The 25,552-nt window shown below is 57.3% G+C and overlaps 1 protein-coding gene across 2 annotated transcripts in view; it reads left to right on the top strand.

Annotated features, from left to right (window-relative positions):
* The window catches only part of Kcnk5 (potassium two pore domain channel subfamily K member 5), a 34,900-nt gene extending 14,656 nt beyond the window's left edge, over nt 1-20,244 (top strand). Inside the window, exons 1-5 of one of the 2 annotated variants that reach the window (XM_010638862.3) lie at nt 6,967-7,191; nt 14,680-14,791; nt 16,121-16,287; nt 16,462-16,630; nt 18,424-20,244. In XM_010638862.3, the coding sequence (XP_010637164.1) occupies nt 14,758-14,791; nt 16,121-16,287; nt 16,462-16,630; nt 18,424-19,292 (1,239 nt within the window). In that variant the 5' untranslated portion in view covers nt 6,967-7,191; nt 14,680-14,757 and the 3' untranslated portion in view covers nt 19,293-20,244. Of the gene's footprint in view, nt 1-6,966; nt 7,192-14,679; nt 14,792-16,120; nt 16,288-16,461; nt 16,631-18,423 lie in introns of those variants that run through there. The other variant, XM_010638861.1, reaches the window with a different exon arrangement.
* Nucleotides 20,245-25,552: the final 5,308 nt, after the last annotated feature.

Raw genomic sequence — 25,552 nt, 5'->3', positions numbered from 1 at the left:
CTTTTTTTTTTTTTTTTTTTTTTGTACTAGGGATTGAACTTAGGACCTTGTGCTTGCAGGGCAGGCGGCAGCACCACTTAGCTAAATCCTTAGCCCCTGCGCTGTTTTTTTGTTTTGTTTTGTTTTGTCTTTGTTTTGGTTGTTGTTTTCGCGCTTGTTTTTTTTAACGCAGGAGGTACACAAAGCTCAAAGAAACATGGCTTTAACAGAACATAACTCTGAAAATTAGCATCATAGATTGGTGGTCACCCAACGGCAGAGTGTGGCCTTGCGGTCTCAGGGCCAGCGTGTCAGTGCCGGGCAGCGTGCTGTGGACAATGGGGCTCAGGTTGCCGCTACTGGAGAGCCATGGCGAGTGGTGGCTGTGGTCTGCAGACCGAGAGACTTGAGATTGGACCCTGGGCCTGCCGCTTGCTTGGAAAAGTATATAGCTCCCTAGTGCAGCCCAGCTACCTTCCAAGTGAGGAAAATTCCCCAGACAATTATTGTCCTGGCTCTGATGTGCTTCCAGCCCTGAGAAGCCCTTCGGGGCCCCAAGAAAGCCATGCTGTCTGAGATGAACGGAACTCTCAACACAGGCGAGGTTTGAAACTGGCAACAGCACTTGCAATCTCAGCCCTTGGAAGGCTGAGGCAGGAGGATGGGCCTTGAGTTTGTGGCCAGTCCAGGAACTAGTTATTGTGGCTATTTAATTTTAAATTAAAACAAATAAAATTAAAATTGCATTCTTCGCCCATTGGTGCTTAGTAGCTGCATGAGTCTGCCCAGGTGACTGTTTGTCTTCCAGACAGAGTGTGAGCCTGTTTTGTCTTGCTAATAACCACAACACCACAGTCTGGAAAACCTATAAAGAAAAGAGGTTTATTTTGGCCCACAGTCCTGATACAGGGTCGAGGGGCCGTGTCTGGTGATGGCCACCTTGCTGGCCGTGTCCCCGAGGTACATGGGGCAAAGGTGGTCACATGGCAAGAGGGAGAGACCACACGTGCACGCAGGTGTCTGGTCTCCTTGTGAAGCCACCAGGATTTAATCATGAAGGCTCCACCCTGATGACCTTATCTAATCCAAGTTCTTTCCCAGAAGCCCCACCTGAGATTCAGTTTCTGCCCTCTTCATACCTCACGAAAGGGGTTATATTTCAGCACCTGAGCCCTTGAGCATAAACCGTACCCAAACCGTAGTGGGTAGCCCTGGAGACCTGGGCTCAGTTGAGGTGCATGATGCCTGCCACATACCTGGCTTGTCTCCTCTGTGTGCCTTACCATCTTTCGTTCCTGCTCTAGTGGGAGAGAGGAGAGCTGGCTGCCTTGGATCCAGCAAGGGCTCCATGCTGAGGATCCCACCCCCGCTTTTGAGGTGGGCACAGAGTATGTCTTTGCCCGGTCCATCCCAGCAGACCAGATGAATCAGCTTCGGCTCCCCCCGAGGTGGCTGCACAGTGAGTTCAAGGCCAACCTGGACTAAATAGCGAAAGCCCTGTCTCAAAGAGCCAAAAAAAAAATTATTTTTAGTCTTACTGCTCACCCTCTCACTTCCTCCTAACGGCCTGTTCCAACCTCATCCCCAAATAAAATCCCCCTCCTCACAAATCTGAAACGAACAAGAGGGTGGCTGTACTGTCTAGGTTTTTCCTCCCACCTGGTGGATTCTGGGCTGAAGAATTTCAGAGATTTCAGGGTGGGAGCAGAGAACAGGAGGAAAGGCCGACTATGGAGCCTCTGACTGGTCGCTTGCTCTGATCCTGGTTCGTTTGTGTCCCTTGGGCCTCAGTTTCCCCGTCTGTGTGGGGGCGTCTTGCCCTCCTTCCTGCCCTGTTGCTTGGGCTTGAAAGGAGGGCACAGTGTGTGCCCTGGGTCTGTCCTATGCTCACTGCTGCCACTTTTTCACGTCACTCCCCTGTCTGCGGGCTCCTACTCCTGGGCACGGCTGGTATCTTGTCCTTCCATTGTTTTGTGCCCAGCAAATACTTAATGCATCAGGTGACCCTGCCCTGAGCTTCATGGAGCAAGGAGTTTCTGTCCAGGGCTCTGGTCCCGTCCTCCTTGGGCTAAAGAAGTTGAACGTGTTGCCCTGTGCATGGCTGTCGGTTGCGGGGTGGGACGTGCTGGACCACGTGTTGCATTTCTAGCAAGTGGACACAGCCATTCTCTGGTCCCCCAACTCTGTCCCTGGGACCCAGTGACCAGGAGTGTCATTGTACACACGGCGGGGCAGGCTGTGTCCTGGAAGTCACTGCTAAGTCAGGATTTTAGTCCTCAGTGACCCTGGGCAAACCTGAGAGGGGCTTGCACTATCCCTGCTCCCCCTCGAGGGAAACTGAGGGCTGAGGGGTGTGGGGTGGAGCCGCATCAAGGGCAGGTCCCAGTCCCCAGCCTGACCCTTGGGTGACATGGGGACCCAGTGGCATGACCTTCCCTTCTTTCGGCAGCCCCTTAACTCCTCACACACTTCTCCCCAAAGCCCCAGTGTTTGTAAACTAGAAGTTAAGGGATGGGCAGCTTCTGGGACTTGCTTGTGCTTCACATTCTTTCAGCCTTTTGCCATAACCCTGAGAGCTGGCGGGGGGTGGGGGTGGCAGCGTTCCCATTTTACAGATAAAGAAACAGGCCATGACTTGGGGAAAAGGGAGTAGCCAGCACCGTGGAGACCTGTCCAATACTCCACCACCAGGAAGCCCGAGAGGCTGCCAGGGCCTGGGCGGGTGTAGAAAGGATTAAAACAGGCTCAGAAAATGTCCCGAGGGAGGGCACGCATGTGCCTGAGGCACAGCCTCCCTCCTGCTGCCTCCTGAATTTTACAGAACGTGGTGGGGAGAGTTTCCATTTCCTGTTGCCGGGCCTGTCCCAGGTCTTGGGGCCCCAGGTTATGGGATGGGAGGGAGTGTTTTCAGCCCTCACCTCAGTCCAGCCTGGCTGTCCTAGCAAGGCCTGGCTGTACTTTTCCATCTCTTCAGCACAGAACAGCTCTGTGCTTCTTACTCTGGTCACGTCCCACGCCCCATTGGCTGGGGATGGGCGGTGGGTGGGGGGCAGACTGTGCCTGGCTCTGACACACCTGGGCGGGACAGTGGCACCTGCTGTGTATGTCAGACCCCTCCTTCCTCATACCGCTTGGGGACCTTCTTTGTATCCCGCACTTGTGGGCAGGCTTTCCCCTTTTCCCCTTTGTACCTCACCCAGTGATTTGGGGATGTGGGGGGCATAGAATCTCATCCCCAGTGACTCAGGTCTTCCAGCGGGTTGAGGCTGGGATTTGGGGGCCATCGAAGCAGAAAGCTCCCCCACCCCACATGCCGAGGCGCCAGCGCTGGGTTGCCGGTGGTTTCTAGTACAATTTATTCCAGAGAGGATGGAGGCCAGCTGTCACCCGTCTCCAGCTGGAGACAGAACCGGAGGAAATGGGCTTGGACTGCAGCCCTGGGGATTTAGGTTAGAGTCAGACAGTAAGGAAGGATTGCGTGACAGGTGGTTGGCTTTCGGGAAGTTCCTGCAGGAGGCTTTGTTGAGAAGGATGAGAGCAAGATCATTCTTGGAACACCAGTAGATGGGACCAGCCCCGTGAACAGCTCCTGGGAGCCAGGTGGGCGGAAGGGTGGCTTTGTCCTAAACAGGCTATTTCCTAGGAACAGAGACTGGCTCCCTCCCGGTGCAGAGTGGGTACCACCACCTGGGACCCCTCTGGGCCTCTTCTTTCTTTGTTTTCATCTTTCTTTCTCTCATTAGTGAGCAGGTTTATAGTTTAACCACTTGGTCATCTTACGCAAATTATAATAAATGGATAGGCTTCATAAGCCCTTATCAGAACCCCAGGCCTTGAGGATGAGTAGTTACTTATTACCCCAAGCTGCCAGCCACAGGCGAATGAAGCAAAGAAAGGACTTGGGAGACCTTGTCCTTAGAACCTGCTGCGAGGTGGCACCTTTTCCCAGCGGATCGGGACTGAGCGCCCAGCTGAGATGCAGCAGGAGGGAGCACACTTCCGTCCCATGGCAGAGCAGGTGCCATGGCCGTGCCTGGGAAGATCGGCAGCCAGCGGGCTTTCAGCCCCCGTGGGCGTCCCTGGCTTGGCCACCCCGCTGTCCCCTCCCACCTGTCTCCTTCCTCTGGAATCTGGTTTCAAAGTCCATGAGGGAGCTGACTCACCAGGCTGAGACCTCTTCTGGGTTGGAGGACAGGCCCTGCGCCCTGGAAATGGTCCTTTCTGCACCTGTCAGGGCTCCCCACCTGCCTCAACCCCAGAGCCAAAACCCACGTAAAAACCAACACTGGCGAACGCCTCAGTGACCCGACCCCACCATTCGCTGGCAGATACTGAGCACCTCAGATGCTAGATTCTGCTGTGAGCTTAGTGAATGAGATCTGTCTGTGGAGAGCTGGTCTGCTTTGAAGAGGTCCCAGCAGGCCAGAGAAACGTGCCCCGTGGCATGTCGGGACACGGAGGGTGCCCTGGAGTGAGCAGGTGTGGGCTGTGCTAGGTGGGGCGGTCTCCTTAGGGAACCTGTGTGAGGCGCTGCTGCACCTGCTCCAAAACCAGGGCCTTTCCTCTCTGCCAGGTGCTGCTGGGACTGGATGTGTGTGGCTTTGGAGTGACCCGCCATCCAAGCTCGTGGTGTCCGTCCCCTGCGGACCTAGGCGTGGGAGGATGGGAGCAACCAGGCACCTGGTGGGCAGCACCTGCATGGAGGCAGCGAGTCAGCCCTTCCCACGGCCTCCTTTGTGACCTGGTCCGAGGGCTGTTTCTAGAAACCCAGAGTGGCTGGTGACTTTACTGGGTTGCTCCTTCCACCCCACTCCAAGGTTAGGGTCATTCTGCAAGGCCTAGGGTGGGGACCAGAAACGTGCTTGCCCCGAAAGGACACAGTCCCAGCCCTTACCGCTTCCTGTCAGTCACCTGGGCTCCCATCGCCTCCCTCCTGTGTTGTGGTTGGCATTTCTCAGCCCAGTCCTGGGTAAGGGCGTGAGCCCTCTCTGCAGACTCCCCACCTGCCGCCTGGGAGTGGGTGTCCGCTGTGCCTGGTTGCCCTTGGGGGTCCTGTGTGTCGCAGCTGTGATGGGTGCCCAGTGCACTGGGGCCGGGGCAGGAAGGAGATGCTGACTAGTGCTCCACCCACGGTGACACGGGAGAGTGAGTGCACAGGCCCGGGAGGCTGCTACTTCCCAGCAAGGACAAACCGGGGCCCGAGTCCAGCCCAGGGGCCTCTTCTTGGAGCCCCGACCCATTATTGGGAGATGCCTCTGGGTGTCAGCCAGGGCAGAGAGATCTGATTTGATTCTAGGGCATGGAGGGCATCAGATTACAAATCCAGGCCTCACTGTCCCAGACTGGAAATGGACACTGGCACAGGGCCGGGACCTAGGCCCCTGACACCCCAGAGCGTGGCAGTGGTCATGAATCCGGAACCAGAGAGGCTGCTGTTAATCGAAGGCTGGGCCTCTTGTCTTTGCCAGTCAGCGGACACCGTCTGTCCTGCATCCCTCAGCACACGAGGCAGGGTGGACCCTGAGAATGTAGCTCCAGAGGACCACGCTGTGGGGGCCTCTTTCCTGTTCCCCCAGGCCAGTTCCCAGGTAAGCAGCGGGCACTGTGGAACCGGGAGAGGCCCCTAAGGCCTCCTGTGTCCGCATGCATTGGGATTTCCCATCAGTTCGCCCTCCTGGTGTCCTCCCAGGTCAGCCAGGCCTCTCATTGCTGCCCTGGGCTCGGCTCTCCCTGGAGGGCGCCCGGCTGCAGGGTCTGAGAACAATACACACGGGGTCACCTGCCTTGTTTTCTTTGTCCCTCAGAGTGAGGAGAGGCCTCCCGGGCCTGTGAACGTGGGAAACCCAGAGTTTCTGCTGAAAACCTGCCCATCTGGCACAGGCTTGGCCCAGGGAGCGTGAGACCTGTGATGCCTCCGGGCTTGGCAGAGGCTGCTGAGAGATGGCCTGAGAGGCCAGCAGGGAAGCCACAGGTGGACCGGAGCAGTGTGCATGTGGCTGCGTGCTGTGGGTCACAGGCAGTGGCTTTGAAAATTGGCTGAGTACAATTACTAGAATCACCTGGGGGAAGTCATCCAGCTCCCACGCTGCCGTCTCCTGGTGTACAACCCAGTGGGAGTGTGTATGTTCCAGCCTCCCCAGATAATAACAGTGCCCACTGCCAGGCATGGTGGTGCACTCCTGTAATCCCAGCCCTCGGGAGGCTGAGGCAGGAGGATCGCCATGAGTTAGAGGCCAGCCTGGGCTACACAGTGAGCTCAAGGCCAACCTGAACTGCATAGTGAGACCTTGACTCCAACCCCCCACACCCCGAAGGAGACTCCACACAGGTTGAGACTGTGCAGCAGGACACTGGTCCCTTCTTTTCTGCTCTTCCGATTTCAGTTACCTGCAGTCAGTGGAAGTCAGAAAAATATTAAATGAAAAACTCCAGAAATAATCCATGGATTTTTAAATGGCATGCTTTTCTGAGGAGCATGGTGAGATGTGGTGCTCTCTGCTCCACCCGAATTGTCCCGTTATCTGTCGTAGCCCTGCCGTGTCCACCACCTGCCTCTTAGTCACCTGGTTGCTGTCCTGGTTATCGGATCCGTGGTATCACTTGTGCTTGGGTTCAAGTAACATGTAGGGTCCCCTGCTATCTGTCTTTCCAGGCGTCTACTCAGGGTCTTCAAGCTAATCTTCTGCGGAAAGGCGTTCTCTCTGGTGACCCCTACAGTGTAGCTTGAGAGGGGAATGGTGCCTCACTCTTCACCCTGCCTGATGGGGCTGCGGTGCCACAACACAAGGCCATCCCCGCAGTGCCGGGGTTTCTGTCTGGTGCTCCCCCCATGGCACTGAGTCCTGCTCCGGGTGGCTGCCTCCTCCTTGGGCTGAGGGACAGCAGGCTGAGCACTGGGCCATGGCATGGAGGACCAAAGAGTGGAGTAGACAGTAGAGGCCTGATCTACAGGGCAAACTGCAGACACACCTGAGTGAGTCGTGGGGCTGGGCTGGTGGCCAGGAACCTGAGTCCTGAGAGTGGAAATTGTATTTTCTTGCACATGCTGCGGAGGAGTGGGGCGGGGAAGAGAAGGGTGCTGCCTGGGCCCAGAAGTCATGGGAGAGGTAGACAGAGCTGAGAGGTTCTCCGAGGATCCCAAGGCACCATGGAGCCGAGCTGAACACGGACACCCCAAAGCTCCAGAGATTGATTTGTCCCTCCAAATCCACGGTAAATACTCCACACGGGGATTGGAACAGGTCTGAATGCAGATGGGCACAACAAGTGGCTCTGAGACCCACGGTGGCCCTGCCTGGCACGGGCCACCATCTGGGAGAGGCAGACAGAGCCCAGACAGGCTGGGCCCGCAGCTGGTGCAGGGCAGGGGGATGGGTCAGGGTGGCACCAGTACCCCGCCAGTACCTGTGAAGGACAGCTGCCCTACCAGTCACACCCAGGTCACCTGGGCTAGGCCTGAGGGTGGTGAGCAAAATACCAAGAATTCCTTCTCCCTGCCCTGGCTCCCTCCTCAGGAAGCACCCTGCACCCCTCCAGGAAGGCAGCACTTTAGAATCCTCTCTGGAACTTTTTATTTGAGGGGAACTTTTAAAAAAGCTCTGTCCGGGTCAGCAGTATCTGCGGGTGGTACCCAGACACAGGGCTCATTTAAGCTCCACTGGGCCATCCATGCTGGGCCGAGAGCCACTGACTTTATGACTCCGTGCTAGCAAAGCCTCAGCTTCCTCATCTGAGAACAAGCCCAGCACTCGGCCTTACAGCCCTTAACCTCAAGGAAATCGTTCTAGGAGTAGGGCAAGGCCAGATGGGAAAAGACAGGGAGGGACAGCCGCTGGATACGAGTTAGCCGGTGCACACTTTCTCTCCAAGAGACTTTGGACATGCGGACAGTCCCAGGGGGAACTGGGGACGGAGGGCCTGGGACCTCCCGTCTTCCCAGCTTTAAGTCATTGAACACTGGTGCTGAACATGCCCTGTCTGCAGATACTCACCTATCTAGCATCATGGCAGGTTTTCTCCTCTTCTGCCTTGCCGAGAACTCTGCTGCTCCTGTGGACGCCCCCCTCCCTCCCTCACCTCCCCACCCCAGGAGTTAGTTCCCCCAGCTCCCAGGCCAGGGGCAGGCCGGTGTTTGTTTGCCCTGAGAAACCACGGACAGCTGGGAGGGGAGTTGGGGCTCCAGTTAGTTCAGGGAAGCTGCCTCTCGGCAGGGGCCGCGGTGACACTTCCTTCCCGGAGCAGCCTGACCAGTTTGCTTGGCTTCATGGGAAGTGAACCCGGGAGCCTCTGGGGGGCAGAGTTCAGGGGCTGGGACCCTTGAGGCGTGCCTGTTTTCTGGCGGGTCCTGGGAACACCTTCCGAGATGCAGCACCTCTGCTCCTTCCGCAGATGGCCCAACAAAGGTGTCTGATGAGAGGGAAGAGTCGAGGTGCCAGGGAGGTGGGGGTAGGGGTGGGGGCCGGTGTGTCCAGTTCTCACGCACCCTGGCCATGCAGGAGGGAGCCGCAAACCCCGAGCTCCTCTGGCCCCGTCCAGGGCCTGCCTGTCCCTGTGGGCCAGCCCTGGAGGTAAGAGGCCTGGGTCTTGGTCTCACGTCACTGGTTTCCCAGCCCGCACACATAACAGATGTGATACCTATCCCAGATCCACCCACTGTGTCTCCCTTGTATTTTTGTGTGTTCAGAACAGATGCAGTTTTGCGGGGGGGCATGGAGAAACTGAGGCTGAGAGGCAGGTTTATTGGCTAGCAATCTTGAGATCCCACTTCGAGCCCAGGTTCTGTCCCACAGTTGGGGAGAGTAGGGGTCTGCGTGGGTGGCGGCCCTGTGGTTTTACCGCGGCCTTCAGTGAACAGGATGGACTCCCCGGGGAGCACTCTGGATTGAGTGGGGAAAGCACCCAGCTGCTTGTAAATGTTTCAGTCCACGCTGACTTTGCTGTTCCTTTTCCTTTCCTTCACTCCGCATGTCCCCTGCCCATGATGGAGAGGCTCAGGAGGAGACAGCCTCCCTTCCTGCCAGGGCAGCTCCAGTCATCCTCGGGGCCACCTCCCAGGCTCACTGCGGCTTGCTCTGCTGTCTTGAACCCCTTCCTTGGGGCTCTGTCTGCCTCCCCCACGTCCCCCCTTCCCGATTTTCCCCACCTTCCCCTGCCTTAGTGACGCAGCCCTGGCCAGAGGCTCTGGTTCCAGTGACCCTGACTCCTGGGTGTCCTGTCGTTGCTGTTACCACTTCTTCCTGCCTTCTTTCCGGATAAAGCTTTTCCATCTTGCTGATTAAGTCAGTTAAAACCCAACTGCAGAAGGACGCTGCAAGATGTCGGGGAACTGGAGGTCCCGTAGACGTGAGTGAACTAAGAATGGCGAATATAGCCGGCTTCATTCACACTCACTGAGGCACCTCATTCATTCGACAAATATTTGTTAAGCAGCCCCTATGTGCCAGGCATGCCCGGGCTCTGGGAGTGCAGCAGGAGGAAAGCAAGCAGGTACGTCCCTGTGTCATGGTGCTCACCTCTCAGGGAGCCCCTGCATTCCTGCAGATGCCTGGACGGTGTGTTCTAGACCCAGCTGCACTTGTAACAAGGCACCCCCTTCCCCATCCAGAGTGCGGTGGTAAGAGCGACACTGCCGTGGGTTCATCCCGCTCTACCGCCAGCTGTTGGCTCGCCTACAGTGAGGCAGGGTGGCTGGAAGGGCTGGGGAGACGGTGGGCAGATAAAGGGTTCTCCCAAAGCACTGAGCGCACGGCACAGGAGGGCTAGTTAGCCCTACTGCCCTTTCCAGGCAGAGAGACCAAGGGAGCTGATGAAATAAACAGCATCAGTGCAGCCAGAGATGGGGCGGGGGTTCAGCTTGTGAACCACTGTCACCCCGTGGGTCCCTCTGAAGCTGGAGTCGGGCAGGTTGTGGAGGCTGCGTCCTGGGTACGGACAGTTTTCTGTGATTTGGAAGAAATGGCAGTTGCAAGGAGCTGCAGCCAGGGCCTGGAGTCGCTCCGTGGGTTCCAAAGAGCTGTGGCTTGAATTAGACTTGAATTTTGACCTCAGTTTCCCCTGCCCCAACCCCTGAGGGGAAGGCCCTGACCTGCCTGTGCATGAGAGCAGGCAGCCTTTCCCAGAGCCCTGGGTGTGCCCAGCTGTCCACATGAGCCTCCTCCAGGAAGGGGAGGCTGCGTGAGAAAACGCACGGGGATGAGGGGTTACTGGCAACCGGGCTGCATGGATGGTGAGCACCTGGGAAGGGGGATCTGGGCAGCTGGCCTCTCCTGCATGTGCAGGGGTACAGGGATGTCGATAGCTTGCAGGGCTGGCTCAGAGTGGCTGGACTGGTTTTAGGGCACTGTTTTTTCAGCTGGTGGGAGGGGGTGGAAGTGTGTGCAGGCCTCTTCCTGTGGCCTTTGTGGGGAGAGGGATAGAATCACAGTGGTTAGGACCCAGATGGCCTTGGGTTCTAGTCCCAGCTTCATTGCTTTTAGCACTGTGACCTCCAGCTACTTCCTTAGCCTCTTGAAGCCTCAAATCCTCGTTTGCAAAGTGGAAAAAATGATAGTATCTTCCCAGCATGATTGTGTCCTCATTAAGTGAGCTAAAGGCGCATAAAATGCTGAGCACAGCACTTGGCACGCAGTGAGCCCTCAGTAAATCACAGCACTTAATGATGAAGGTGACAGAGGCAGGGAATTCTATTCCGTCCCCAAACAAGATCCTGGCCCGGGCTGAGTGCAGGCCCCCTTCTCCCATCACCCTCCAGGCATGAATGGAAAATGAAAATATTGTCTTCTATGAATTCGGGAGCCAAGTTAAAGTGAGCAGGGGCCACCCCCTCCCGTGCGTGCTGTTTCTCTAACCTGAGGACGGGGCGTCTTGTCTCACGAGGTGTTTGCCTGGCTCCCCTACGCCCTAGGCCTGACCTGGCCTGGGGATGGCCTCTGTGCAGGGCAGCTGTCCTGTTCTGGGAGCCCGGTTAAGGCCCTCCTCAGCCTGTGGAATCGCAGCCATGGGCAGCAAAGCCACCACTATACATGAAGGGAGCGGGGAGCTGGCACCTCAAGTCCGCATCGACATCCTCTCCTGTGCCTGGTTTCTACTGTGCTGCATCCCGCAAGAGCCATGTGAAAGCTAAGTGACTTACACTGGTACTGGAGTCCCTCCCAGTCTCCAGCACTGGGGTGGAGCCATGCTCCGTGTCCAGCCTGGCTACTTGGGAGCCATGGGCAGCTCCCGTGCAGCCTACACACCAAGCAGCCTGCACCACACAGCCCTGGCCTACTATGTTGCCTCTCTGCCCTGTGGGCATGGACAGGGCTGCTGCCTTGCTTTTAGCACTGTGACCTTCAGGGCCCTTTGGTGTGGCTCCTCTGAGACCACAGAGGATCCTGCAGAGATAATAGCAGTCATGCGGAAAGCTCGTGAGGCTGGTGCCTTGATAGGCCAGGGTGAGGCTTCCAGCTGTTTGTTTCGGGACTCCTACCATGCTTGGCACTGTGAAGGGCGGGTTTTCGGGCCTTTGCAGCTCTCCGCGCCCCTGTGCTCTTTGGCCACCTGAGTTGACAGCTCTTGCGTTACGGTGTCAGCTTTTCTAAATGGTTCCCAACGGGCGGTTTGCATTTGGCTGGCCAGTGTGTCTGGGGCAGCTGCGTTGGCATGGTGGGTGGGGCCATCCTGGGGTGGCAGGTGTTCGGCTCCTTTGGCCCTGTGCCCACTTATGCCAGCATCGTCCCCGAGTCATCCATTGGCGTAGGTGTGGGGATTCTATCCACTCGAGGCTGTACTCCCAGAGTCTGGCACATGCCACGTTCCCCCAGTGGTGGCACCGCCAGCCTTTGCAGAAGGAGCTGCTGCCCCTCATGCAGCCCTCCCACATCGCACCCCACAGAGGGCGCTTGTCCCGGATCTGCACAGTTCATTGTTACAAGTCTGTGGACGGCAGCCCGTGGGGAGGTGGATCCTTATCCACAAAGCCACCTGTCTCCCCTTGGCCCTTGGCCCGCTGGTTAACATGTCGTGTGAAGTCCGACACCCAGAGTGGGACAGAGTGCCTCACGGGCGCCTACGCTGCGGAACAATGAGCTCAGTCCTCCCGCCCGCCCGGTAGATAGGAGCTCAGCCGCCTGAGATTTGTTTACTTTTCCCTTGGCAGCCACCTTGTGTTTGTTGATTTGTGGTCAGCTAAAACCAAGGACTTTCCCCTTTAGTCCTATACTGTTCTTTTCTAATCCAAAGTGTAAGACTTGAAAATTTAAAAGGCTTACGCTGTCTTAATTTTGGTCTTTATTTTCTTTTCTTTTTGAGATAAGGTCAGGTTGGTCTCCAATTTGCTGCAATCCTCCTGCCTCAGCCTCCCGAGTGCTGGGATTACATGTGTGTCACCATACCCGGCTGGTCTGTATTTTCTGTCCACATGATTCTGAGTCTCAGGACTGCCCTTGCACTGTTAAGTCACCTTCCCACCCCACACGCATCCTGAATTTTGCATCTTCTACACGTAGGATTCGAAAAACTATCAATGTGCTGACCATGTTGCTGATGGAAATGTGGGAGAGGCGAAGCCTTGGGGACAGATGGTCACGGACACCTCCGTCTGAATGGATCGTGACCAGTGCTGATTGGGGTTATTGTTCGTCTGCCTTTGGAAGGACACAGCCCGTCCTAGCTCCACCCCGTGTTTCTGTGTTGTATCTTAAGCCCATCTGTGACTGCCTTGCTGAAATCTAGATGGACCGCATTCCACAGGACTTCAAGGCTCCCAGCAGACAGGGATGCACTCAGAGGCCAGCATGACCTGTCCTCGGTGAATCTTTATGAGGTTCTCGTTCCCACCGCTGCTTCTGAACGATCCAGTCATCTTCTTTTCCCTGTGCCGAAGTTTCCGAGAGGTCGGGTGTACTTTCCGGTTTCTAGAGCCGTCCCCTTTTCTTTGTTGTGAAAACAGGGACAGCTTGTCTTCTGCTGGCTTCTGTTCCCCCACAGAGCCAAATGGGGTGACCAGAGGTGGTGACCCCGCATCCTCTGTGGCTGGTGACTCAGTTCCCCTTGAAGGTGTTCTTTTAAGCCGTATGGTTTAGGGTCATAGTTATTGTTAATGGCAGAGGAAAGCTAAGCAAGGTTGAGCTTTATCTGTGTCTGTTTAACGTCAACACAGGGCCCTGGTGCTTCCTCATTCTCTTGCCTAGTTTGTTCCAAAGCCTTTTGGGGCTGGAGCAGCTCAGTGGCAGACTGCTCGCCTAGCATGCACAAGGACCTGGGTTCCACCTCCAGCTCCTGAAGAAAATAAAAACAAACACTTTAGGGTTTCTTCTTAGTGTTCTGGTTTTCCTTTAGGGCTGGTTAGTTGTCTACATGGCCTCTGGTTACTTCCTACGGAAGTGGTTTGTCCAGCTACACAGTAAGTGGTCTGCAGGCAGGACCCCATTTCCCGTGCCCCCCCAAAGGATGCTCCAAGGCCTTCAGAGGTATCTGGAACTGCGAGGAGGGTGCAGGGCAGAGAGCCCTTCGTGTGGTTTGCTGGTGTGTCAGGCAAGCATATCATCATGGAAAATTCTTCACAGCGTGTGCAGATCCATTTCCACGGCCTCTGCTCCTGCGAATGGCACATTCCTTCGGCACAATCCACCCATTCCCGCTTTCCCACCAAACCTCAGTCATGCCTGGGGGAGGCTAGAAATGCACTGTTGGGAGTTGGACCGAGTTCCAGGAATTCCAGGTCTCCTTCTGGATGGGTCATCCTGGGGCTTTCCTGGGGTGATAGGACTTGAACGCCCGATCTAGAACCTTTTGTTGCAGGACTCCCATGGGTAGGTTCGCTGACGGATGGGGAGAGGCGGGTCTCCTCGGGTAGGAACGGATTTGGTGCCTATCAGGATTTCCAGAGAAGAAGCCGCGGGCTTCCTGGGTAGCCTCTCACCTGCTGTCCGTTGCTGGAATCTCTTATGGGGACTTACAGCACAATTCTGAGTTGTCCTGAATTAGACCTCCAGTCCTCTGAACTGTCCTTCCCCAGGTAATAGCTCAGCCCAGGGCAGAGAGAACAAAGGCATCAGGAGGGATGGGAAGGGAGAAGGAGGTGGCACGGGATCCACCAGTAGGGAGAGAGCACGAATGAGCCTTAGTCACAGGGCACAGGAAGGCCAGTGGGTCCACATGCCCTCCGAGGACAGGGCCAGGGCACCAGGCTGACCTTAGCGGTCACCCTACAGTGGGCCGAGGGGCATTAAGGCCTTTCCCGGGCCGGTCGGTGCTGGAGAGTGGAACTGGCCCCTGCTGGGTGAGCTGGAGGGGACTTCCTGTGTGTGTCCATGTCACGTCTGACTCCGGGAAGTAACGTCTGACTCCGGGAAGCAGAATAGAGTGGCGCAAGGGTACTCGGGGTGTAGGCCCTGTGTGGTGGCATTGGCACCCCTGGGTACTTGTTAGAAATACCCTTTCTCGGGCCTTCTGAATCACACTGTACAGGCAGGGCCCAGCTGGCTGTGGCTGTTTAACAAGCTCCCTCTCTGATCCTGCTCTCGCGCTGGTACGGTTAACTTCGGAGCCAGGCTGCCTGCGTTCATACCCTTTCCCCACTGTGTGGCCTTGAGTGAGTTGCTTAACCTCTGATCCTCCCTAGAATGTCTCACCTGCAGGCACCAGCTGCTGTGTTGTTACCGTGATGATCAGACACCCGGCCCAGCTCTGAGCTCTGTGGTCTCGCTCTCTTTTTAGGTGGTATCTGATGCGGCGGGACAAGGCGTGGCCATCACAGGGAACCAGACCTTCAACAACTGGAACTGGCCTAATGCAATGATTTTTGCAGCCACGGTCATCACCACCATTGGTAAGGGTGCCCACTTCATGGCCTCTGTCCTGGAAATCATCCAACCCTGGTGATTCAGCGTTGTTCAGGATAAAATCCAGCCAGTCTGTCTGGGTCCTTTCGATGGGTCAGGTTAGTAAGCCCTCAATGACTGGCCTGGCTTCAGGACCGTTACAGTGGACCCTGACCTGGGCACGTTGAACAGAGAGAGCAGTGCAGCCCAGCAGCCCGAGTCATGCAGGAGATGGGACAGGTTGCTGCTCATGGCGCACACCCTGGGTTGCGTGGTCACCCTCTCCAGGAGTGAGAGGCCTACGACGTGGTTTGTTCTCTTCGGCCATGCCTGGTGTCCCAGATGGTGCCTCCCATCCATCCCACGTTTGACAGCTGGTGCTGGCTAGCTGTTGGCCAGGCACTCGGCCTAGGAGGAAGTCTTGAGGTTTCCACGTGCAGCTCAGGCCTCTCACACTATGACAGCTGGACTCTGAAGGCAGAATCGCAAAGTGAGCATCGCCAAAGGATTGGGGGGAGCAGCAGGCTGGTGAGACTTCAGCCTGCCCAGCAGCACTTGCATGGGTTTCTATAGTGGAGCAAGTCAGGTGGCCCGAATGCAAAGGAGGAGAAAGACTCCCCCTGAAGTTATGGAGGAAGTGGGTTGAGAACCATCACTGGGGTGTCTGCTGTCCAATGCACCCCGCGTGGTGTGGGTCAGTGGAGGACCTGCTGATGGTGAAGGCCTAGTTGCTGCCTTCAGGAGCTCCAGTGGGATGGAGCAGGTAGCACCTGTCCCATCGCCATTGTTGTATAAATGATGGTGTTGGGGGAGCTACTTTTAGTAGAGTGGCCCCTTGACTTACGAACTCAATTTGTCCCCCAGGACTGGCTGTAACTCAAGTTGGTCCACTGAAGGCTCAGGCTCCTCTACACAGCCTTCAAAGTCTCTCAGAATCAAAGCTACGTTACATACCCCAGTGTCCTTAGACACTGGCCCAGGATTTCTCAGTGAACCCCCGACAGGAAAGGATGTTGTCAAATTCCTTCCAGAACTCTTTAAGGGTTAAATCTGTATCTGAGACCATCTGGAACAAAGCGGCCAGTGTTTGGGTCTTAACTCAAGACTTTGGGTCCACCACTAAAATTCCGGTTGTAACTCAGGTCAGGCCATTTGAGGGTCCACTGTGTTAATGTTAGATCAGTGTCCGTGGATCTTAGCGAATAGACTTTCCTCAGGCTGGGTGCTGGGGAGCGGGTGTGAGGCAGGGAGAGGCCCAGTTGTGTGTGTGTGGAGTGGAGGGGGCCCAGTCACTCCTGCTGTGGCTGTGTCCTCAGCCCTGCCTTCTCCTCCCTCAGGTTATGGCAATGTGGCTCCCAAGACCCCAGCTGGCCGCCTCTTCTGCGTCTTCTATGGTCTCTTCGGGGTGCCGCTCTGCCTGACGTGGATCAGCGCCCTGGGCAAGTTTTTCGGAGGCCGAGCCAAGAGGCTAGGCCAGTTCCTCACTCGGAGAGGTGTGAGCCTGGTACGTCTCCCATTCTGGGTGCTGGGCAGGGCTGGGGGGACAGGTGGCTGTTTCTGCACCACCACCCCCCGGGTCAGACTGGGAGCATCCTTCCCCACCTCCCCGCTCCTGGTGTCCCTGCTGGGTTTCTGGACTCTGCCATTGTCTCACTCGGTCTCCTGCCGCCGTCCCCAGCGGAAGGCGCAGATCACGTGCACAGCCATCTTCATCCTGTGGGGTGTCCTGGTTCACCTGGTGATCCCACCCTTTGTGTTCATGGTGACTGAGGAGTGGGACTACATCGAGGGCCTCTACTACTCCTTCATCACCATCTCCACCATCGGCTTCGGTGACTTTGTGGCCGGTGAGTCCCTGCTGCCTTTCCCCTGCTTCTGCCTCCTCCCCTTCTCTCCTCTGCCTGCCTGAAGGGCTGGGCCTTCCACCCCGAGAGCCCCATAGCGCCCAGCAGCTCAGAGTGCGGGAGCTGCCCCGGGGGCCTCATTCCAAAGCCTCCGCTTTGCCCTTGCCACAGGCAGCTCCAGACAAGGACGGCCTTCTCCCCAGCTGCCCTGCCCTCGGCCCTGCCCCTCCTCTGCCTCCTCCTCCTCCTCCTCCACTTAATCCTGAGGCTCTGTGACCACTTTGTGCGAGCCCCGGGCACTGCCGCCACACTTGAGCCTGTGACCTGCAGGGACAACCCCTCTGCTCTGCGTCCTGTGCTGCGCCCCAGATCCTGACCAAGAGGGCAGAGGGGGTCGCCCCCATTGTGTGAGGCATGCTGGGAGGGGCTGTCCAGGGTGGGAGGAACAGGAGTGGCCTGAACACTCCACGGGGCCTGGCGAATCAGGGCTGCCCGCTGATGTGGAGAGAAATTCAGAGGCACAGTCCTGCCTTTGTCCGGCGCCTCGGCCCACAGTGGCCAAGAAACCTTTCTTTGTGTGGGGCAAGCTCAGTGGTGCTCTTCCCTCAGCTCCAGCAGAGTGTCAGGCTTCTTTCTGCCTCCATATTTTCATCTGTGAAATTGGCGTGAAAGGGTCCACCACGCTCGATGCGCCGAGAGGTCGGACCTCAGCCCTGTCCTCAGCACACAACTCCCGGGTCTGAGGGGACCTCCAGGCTGCCCCTTGCGGTCTGAGGCAGGCAGTGACCCCCGCCTCCAGGCTCGTCTCTAAGCCGCCTGTAGCCTGAGAGGGAGGCAGGGTATAGGTCAACGTGGCTACGGTAAGGGCAGAGTCATGAAAGAAATCGCAGATGGCCCTGGGCTGTAGAGAACCAGGGGAGCTGTGGGCGGTGGCCTCAAAGGTCCCTGGAGCCAGTCTCAGTGGAAGGCAGCAGGGTGGGCAGAGCCAGTCAGTCCCAGGAAGGCTGACAGGAAGTCAGGGAGGCAGAGCCGCCTCGGACGAGAACCAAGATGGCTCTGAACACACCCTGCCCAGGTCAGGCTTCCTGGGTCATCGTGACCCAAGCACGGCTCTTGTCCACAGTGCACCCCCAGAACGGCAGCTCAGCTGCCAGTGGCCTGTCACGCAGTTCCGGTCCTCCCTTATCGAATCTGTCACACACCCCAGCTGCGGGGAGTGTGACTGCAGCACACTGACTCGTGGGCTCCTTCTCTCTCCCTCTCCACACTCGCCTGCGACACACAGTAGTGGGGATCAGAACTTCCAGCCTTTGCACTGAGCTATATCCCCAGCCCTTTTTTAAACTCTGTTTTGAGTCAGGGTCTCACTAGGTGACCCAGGCTGGGCTTGAACTTGGAGTTTTCCTGCATCGTCCTCCCAGAGTGCTGGGATTACACTCATGGCCCATCATACCCAGTGCAGGCTGTTTCATGTGTTTGTTGCTTTACCATCTGACTTTCTTCTGTCTTCGACTAAATATAGAGCCCAGGCTGGCCTCAAAATGGTGGCGATCCTCCTGCCTCAGCCTCCCAAGTGCTAGGGTTACAGGCATGCGTCACCATACCCCGCATCTCCCTTTTATAATTGAGGCAACTGAGGCCCAGAGATGGGCTTGGAGGAGGCACGAGTGACAGGCTGTGGTTCTTTGGGAAGATGGTGGGGTGGGGATGGTCCGGGACTAAACTCTACTCTAGCCACTGCGTGTGTTTGGGGCCCTGCTGACGCCTGCTGACTCCTGGGCCTCCTGTTCTTTCAGGTGTGAACCCCAGTGCCAACTACCACGCCCTGTACCGATACTTTGTGGAGCTCTGGATCTACCTAGGGCTGGCCTGGCTGTCTCTCTTTGTCAACTGGAAGGTGAGCATGTTTGTGGAAGTTCACAAAGCCATTAAGAAGAGGCGGCGGCGGCGGAAGGAATCCTTCGACAGCTCCCCACACTCCCGCAAGGCCCTGCAGATGACCGGAAGTGCAGCCTCCAAGGACGTCAACATCTTCAGCTTTCTGTCCAAGAAGGAGGAAACCTACAATGACCTCATCAAACAGATCGGGAAGAAGGCAATGAAGACCGGCGGGGGTGGGGAGAGGGTCCTGGGGCCAGGCCCCCGGCTGGGGTCTCAAGGCCACGGGCTGCCAGCAATCCCCGCGTCCCTGGCGCCCCTGGTGGTTTACTCCAAGACCCGGGGGCCCAGCCTGGAGGAGGTTTCGCAGACCCTCAGAACCAAGGGCCACGTGTCCAGGCCCCCTGGCAAGGAGGCCGAGGACCCCGAGGGTGGCTCCCCAACCTCTGAGGCCTTCAGCAACCAGCTGGACCGCATCAGCGAGGAGGGAGAGCCCTGGGGGGCCCTGGATTACCAGCCACTCATCTTCCAGGACGCCAACCCCACCTTCGTGAGCGAGGAGGCTGGCCTCTTGGACGAGGAGACCTCCAAGTCTTCGCTGGAGGACACCCTGGCAGGGGAGGGGCAGCCCCAGGAGGGGCCCACGGCCCAGGCGCCCCTGAACATGGGCGAGTTCCCCTCCTCGGATGAGTCTACTTTCACCAGCACGGAGTCAGAAGAGCTGTCTGTGCCTTACGAGCAGCTGATGAACGAGTACAATGAGGCCAACAGCCCCAGGGGCACATGAGGCAGGGCCGGCTCCCCACACCGCCCGAGACTGGGCGGCCCCGGCGCGGCAGTGGGGGGCCGAGGGCCTCATTCTCCTGTCCCTTCCAGCCAGATGCTCGGGTAGATGTAGTGCAGGCCCAGGACAGGGCCTCTGCTCTCCAGCCACATGGCGCCTGGCGGTGGGGAGGCCGCTGTCCTGAACGTGGCCCGTGTTTCCGGCGGTTGGAGGCACGTGGGAGGCTGACCCACAAGGGCTGGCACCTGCATGGCTGTTCACCCGGCGCTTGGGTGACCGTGGCACAGTTCTGAGGCCCAGGCCTCTGCTGAGTTCACCAGTGTTACTGAGCGGCTCTGTGGGGCTGGCACTGAGCTAGACATTTCCAGGAGGGTAGGAGGGGCCCACAGGATCTGTTTCTGCCTTTTATCTCCCAGGCTGTGATAGGGGGCAGGGCGCCTCTCAGTACCTGGCCGCAGCAGGACCCCGCCCCTGCCCACCTGCCGGTCTGTCCGTGTCCCCAGCCCCAGTCCAGGACCTCACTGCCCACGGGTAGCTCACTCCTCCCCGTCCCCAGCCCGACAGGGTAGGGCCACCCTGCTCTTGGCTCACAAATGGGCTGCAGCCAAAAATGTGAACGGAAGTCCTCTCCAGCTCCCGTGCGGCATGCGTTTGCCAGGAAGGGAATGGCTAGGCTGGGGAGGAGTGATAATGTGAAACTGTTTCTGGCGAGAGATGGGGAGAACTCCCTGCCGCCTCATTTTTGGGTTTTCAGTGATGCTCTCCTAGATCGGCTCACTTTGACCCTGAATGTTTTTGTATTTCTCCTTAATGAACTGCTGTTTTTATACCAGAATCTGTTGTTGGCTTCAAAGCCGGTGAAGAACAGGGTCTAGAAAAGTGGGCTGCCCGGTGTATACCCTGCTGCCCTCTCCCAACCCTCCGGGGCCTTTCATGCTGACATGAGCCAAGGCTAGGTCAACATCCCAACCCTCCGGGGCCTTTCATGCTGACATGAGCCAAGGCCATAGGTCAAGAGCTGTGACCCCATCATGGTTAGGAGGTCGGGGAGCAGAGGTGGAGAGCAGGCAGCTCAGTGCCAGGCAGGAGTCCAGCCTCCTACCTTCAAACCCCACACCCTCTGTGCCTCAACGCTCCCCTCTGTCCCCTCTGCTTCTGCTGTGGGGGGGATGGGACAGACCTCCCCAGCATGGGACCCCAGTGGGGTTCCGTGTCCACGCCCCTCTCCCTTCTCTAAGCGGTTGCCGAGGCTGGAGGCTGGCCCAGGCCGGGAGGAAGGGCCTACGTTGTTCTGTGAAAGGTTCCATGAGCTTGTCTCACTGCTGGCTGTCCTGGAATCACTATGTACATACTGGTGATGTCGAATGTAATTTATTTTGCCATTTTTACAATAAAATGTGGACAGGCCAGCGTGCCGGGTGCTCTTTGCTGGGGAAAGGGGGCACCTCTGAGAAGGAGGGGCCTTGGGCAAGACCCACAGAGGGCAGGAAGGACTGGGGACTGGCTGATGAGAGGGTCAGGGTTTGGAGAGAAGTGGCATGAAGAGGAGCATTGTAGGAGAGGCCAGGGGGTGGGGTGGCCGGCTCTGTCCCTCACCACTATCCAGGCACTGCTCCAAAGACTACGCCCAGTGAAGTATGCACCTCCACCAGGTGGGGATTCTGTCCCCCGCTTATGAAGAAGAGGACACAGCGTGACCTGTGAGCTCTGTACAGATGGGAACCTAGATTCCAAACCCGGCAGCCCAGCTCCTGCAGTGTCCCTGGGCTACCATGACGGGGTGAGAGAGGCAACCAGTGGCTGGGGCAGGACTGCCCTCCGGAAGGCTCCAGGTAGCAGGGCAAGAGGGCTCGGAAAGACCAGGCCTTCTGAGCTCTAAGCTGGGCAGGCAGCACCAGGCCACAAGCCTCAAGTACAGAAGTGGAGGAAGGCCAGGCTCCACGGAACCTCGTCTCCATTTGGTAAGTACGTTGAGAGGAGTTCGTGATTCCAAGAGTGAACCACATTTTTCACGGAGGCACTGGGATTCACCGGATTCCACGGATGCACAGATTTAACCAGCTGAGGTTGGAAGCGGTGAGGAAACATTCTGAGTCGGCTGCCGATGTGTCCCGGGGAGTCGGGCCTGAGACAGTAGGCTCAGTAGTGACTGCACAGTCTTAGCACTCCCCAAAATGCACAGGGTGACAGCTGTCCAGGAGGTGCTGACAGCGTGCTGGGCCTTGGGAGGAACTGGAGGTGACTTAAATGCACAGAGGATGTGTGCCGGGTGTGTGGGAGCACTGGGCCATTTGACAGAAGGGGCTTTTGAGCATTGAGTTTGGAATCGCACTGAAACAAATCCCCCATCCATCCCGGGCCCGATGACTTGACACTGTCCCTCCCTCCACGACACAACACTTTGCTCTGATTTCCCTGGTGTGCTCTCTCTCTCCCTCGCTCATACACAAGCGCATGCGCACCAGCGTTCTCTGGTTTTACTGTAGCTCCTTCTATCCTGAAGGTAGCGGCTCCACACACTAAGCACAGCCTTTATTTCTTCAGACTGGATCTTTTCACAGAGCCCTTGAAGGTGCACCCCGCAGGCCCCGTCTCCCAGCTTGAGGCCAGACTAGGAGAGCAGAGCTTTCTTGATGGCGGCAGCAGGAGCTTCAGCTTTGCAGGCTTGAGCTCCTGGGTGATGAAGCAGAGACTAAAGTCAGACTGAGGCCCGGGGGAGCTGTGGTCCTGAGCCTTGTGAGCAGGGAGGGAGAAGATGCTGGACAGCAGCTGTGGTGAAGAGCAGGGCCCTGGAGGCCCCAAGTTCCTGCGGGGACCAGCAGCGTGGGGAGGACTGAAGTGCTCGGGGCTGCCTGGTGGGTAGAAGAGGGGAGATGCAGACGTGGTGTGGAAGTTTGGAGACCCGGAGGGGAAGCCCCCTGTGGAAGCTACAGGTTGCATTTAACGTGGGCCAGTGAGACCTGCAGGCCCGACCACAGGCCCACAGAGGTCCTGAGGCATCCTTCTGCTGAGTTCCCTGCAGCCTCTGCCGCCCTGCCTAGTGGTGATGCACCCTCCGCCAGGACCACTGCCCTCACCCCGCACCCCTCTTGGTCCGTGCTTGGTATTGAGTGTTCTGCTCACGGATATTACTGTTCGCCCCATTTTACAGGTAAGGAAAGCAAGGTACAGGGTGCTCCCCAAGTGCAACAACTTGCATTCCTATCCTTCTTACCCTCTGTGGGCTCCTGATCTGATGGGGAGACCCCTCCAGAGGACCCAAAGTCTGATGGAGGCAGGAAGTGGCTCTGTCCCCTGAGGATTCTGTGACCCGAGGGGACCTGAGCTCAGGAGGGGGAGAGACCAGCGTAAGGCCCAGCTGCACCTGTGACTTCCTGTGGAGCCCTGGGGAAGTCACGGCTGGAAGGGCCTGCTAGGTCACCATCGGTAGACCTGGCATTGGTCTGGAGCCTGGGGCAGGCAGGGCTGAGCTGCCCTGGGCCTAGACCGATCTCTCTGGGGCCCCTTGTGATTTCCTGTCAGCTCTTCTGATCTGCCTGTCATATTCTTGAAGTAACAGTTTAACCTCTTTCCAAATCCTGCACCACTGGCCCAGGGACAGGATGCTGAAGTATGAACTGCCAGGATGTTTGCGTGATCCTGTGAGCTCCTCCCTGACCTCTGCCCGTTCTGGTCCCTGCTACCTGGGTTCCACAGCAGGGCTCCCTAGGTATCTGCGGAGTGAATGACCGAGTCCCCTTAGCTGGTCTCCCTGCCCCTGATACTGACTCCCTTCTGTCGGTCTGGCTGTAACAGCAACCTGCATGATTACCCTCAACTCACCTGGACCTCCGTCTCTCTTCTTCCTGAAACTGCTTGGATGCCCCATGGCCCTTCTTAGGGCCCGCTTTCTCCATCGTCTTCCATCTTTCACACCCTTGCCTGGGCTCCTGCCCCACTGCCCGTGCCGGTGCCCCTGCCCACACCCTTCCTCTCTGTCTTGGGCTTGTCCTCAGACCCTCTTGGGACCGACTGCACATACCAGCTTCTCCGGGTGGCCATCCACAAGTCCCTGTTGCCCTCCTAGATCCGGAGCATCTCCCTCAGCAAGCTGCCTCTGTCCCTGTGCTGTGACGTCAAGTTCCCCGTCTCCTGAGCTCATGCCCCCTTCCCTGATGGAGGAGTTACTAGAAGTGGCGGGGGTGGCTTGTTCCCCTTTGCATCCTCACCCCAGGCCCCACTCGGACAAGGGCTGTACTCTCCTGTGTCTACTAAATGTGGGGAAAATGAGCCTGCCGTCCTGGCCCCTCCCAGTGCAATTCAGTCCTTGTTCCTGGGGCAGAGGCCTGTTCCACGAGGGCGAGTCCCAGCAAAACCGGGTGGATGATCTTGAGGGACCTTGTGGCAGGCTGAGGTGGCCTGGTGAGTCACCTCGTCCCGTGCCAAGTCACCTGAGTCTGGAGGGCAGGATGGGGACACAGCACACCTCCCTGCTCCCCAGCACGGAGAAGGACCACCTGTATCCTTTGTGCATTCGCCACACCTCGCTGTCTTCACCTCACCACTCCGGAGCAATCGGGAGCTGGGCCTTTGGTCCGCAGTTCCCAAGCACCAGCCACGCCCGGCCTCCCATTTCCAGAGCCCTTTTGCACCCAGTCCTTTGCCGATTACTCAACAGCCCCAGAAGCCAGATGCAGTCATTTACAGCCCAACCTAAGGCCCTTTCTCAAGTGAGGAAACCCAGAGTCTTGCTTTGCTTTCCTGAGAGAGCGAGGCCTCAGGCTAAGACCAGGCGAGGGTCAGAAGAAGTAGCAAAAAGGCAGGAGAGAGTTGGAGAAAGAAGAAAAGACCACAAAGGCACTTTTTTTTAAAAAAAAAAAAAAAAAAAGATAATTCTAGCGTGGGCAGCCTGGGCTCAGACCTGCTGGGCCCCCATGGAAGGGGGAAGCCCACCTGGAAGAACAGGCCCAGCGGATCCATCGTCTTGAACATTCCAACCCCGCATGGCAGAAGAGAGACCAGCCGTCCTACAAACTGCAGAACCATGAGCAATAAATGATCGCTGCTATGGTAAGCTTGTTCTTTAGTCTATTTTGTGTTGCCGTGATAACATACCTGAAGCCGAGTATCTTCTAAAGAAAGGAGGTTTATTTAGCTCACACCTCTGGAGGTCTAAGAGTATGGCGCTGGCATCGGCTTCTGGTGAGAGCTCAAGGTGGACAGCATCCTGAGGTAGGAGTGGAGGAGGGAGGGGAGAGGGAAAGAGAGCGAGACAGAGGTGTCAACATGCTGCTGCTGTAACCGATCTAGTCCCTTGAGACCGAACCTTGTCCACGGATGCTGGCATTAATCCCTACCCATGTGGTTCCCCAGTGTCTTAACTTCCTCCCACGAGGCACCACCCGAGCTCTCCCTGACCTGTAAGGGTACTGACCATTACATGAAGGACCAGGTCTCCAGTACATGTCCCTTTAGGGGACAAACGGTATCCACACCAAAGGAATCTGTGAAGTTTGGGAGCGGTTCGTTAAAGAGTGGTAGGTACCTGAACATTTGCTGGATTGAACACTTGTCCCAGGCTACGTGACCTTCCTTCTGCTGGGCTCTGGAGAAAGCCCTGAGGTGGCAACGCAGAGCAGCACGTGTGTGGTGTCCCTGCATGGTGGCACTGCACCACGGCTGCGGCACAGTCCAAAGTGGGATGAGGGGTGGGGACACCTGGCACAGTGAGTATTGAAGTCCCTTCTGTTTGGGGGCCTGAGGTCCTCTTGCTATGTGTAAATGGTAGTGGGAGATCTGGGGTCTGCTCTTCTCTAACCACGTGAACTTAATGACCACAGCTGCCATTTTTAAGGCTGTGCACTATACCAGGATTCTTTACGTACACAATGAATCCCCACAGCACCATATGGCCAGTACTGTTATCCTTGTTTGGAAACCGAGGCTGAGAGGGCTTTCACAGCCTCCTCCAGGTCACGCAGCTGGGGGCCTAGCCCACGTTCTAACCTTGAGGACCTGCAGTCCATCACCACCTCAGCCTGTCAGGGGCCTCAATTCCTTCCTGCTCAGGGCTAGAGGGCCCAGGGTTGGTGCCCTGGCTGCAGCTCCCGGTCATTGCCCAGGCCCTCTACTGTCATCTGCAAACCCAGAGAGGTGGTGCACGTCTCAGCCAGGAAGTGACTCTCTGAGAACCACAGGGGGATTTCTGGGCTCTACCTGGGGGAAATTCCGATGCAGAAGGCCCGGGGCAAGCCCTGAAATACCCAGGTTCTGGGAACATCTGA

Source organism: Fukomys damarensis, unplaced genomic scaffold, assembly GCF_012274545.1.
Source record: "Fukomys damarensis isolate Sample0158 unplaced genomic scaffold, DMR_v1.0_HiC HiC_scaffold_20, whole genome shotgun sequence".
Lineage (NCBI taxonomy): Eukaryota > Metazoa > Chordata > Mammalia > Rodentia > Bathyergidae > Fukomys > Fukomys damarensis.
The sequence above is the reverse complement of the archived record's forward strand: the minus strand, read 5'-3'. Positions and strand labels throughout refer to the sequence as shown.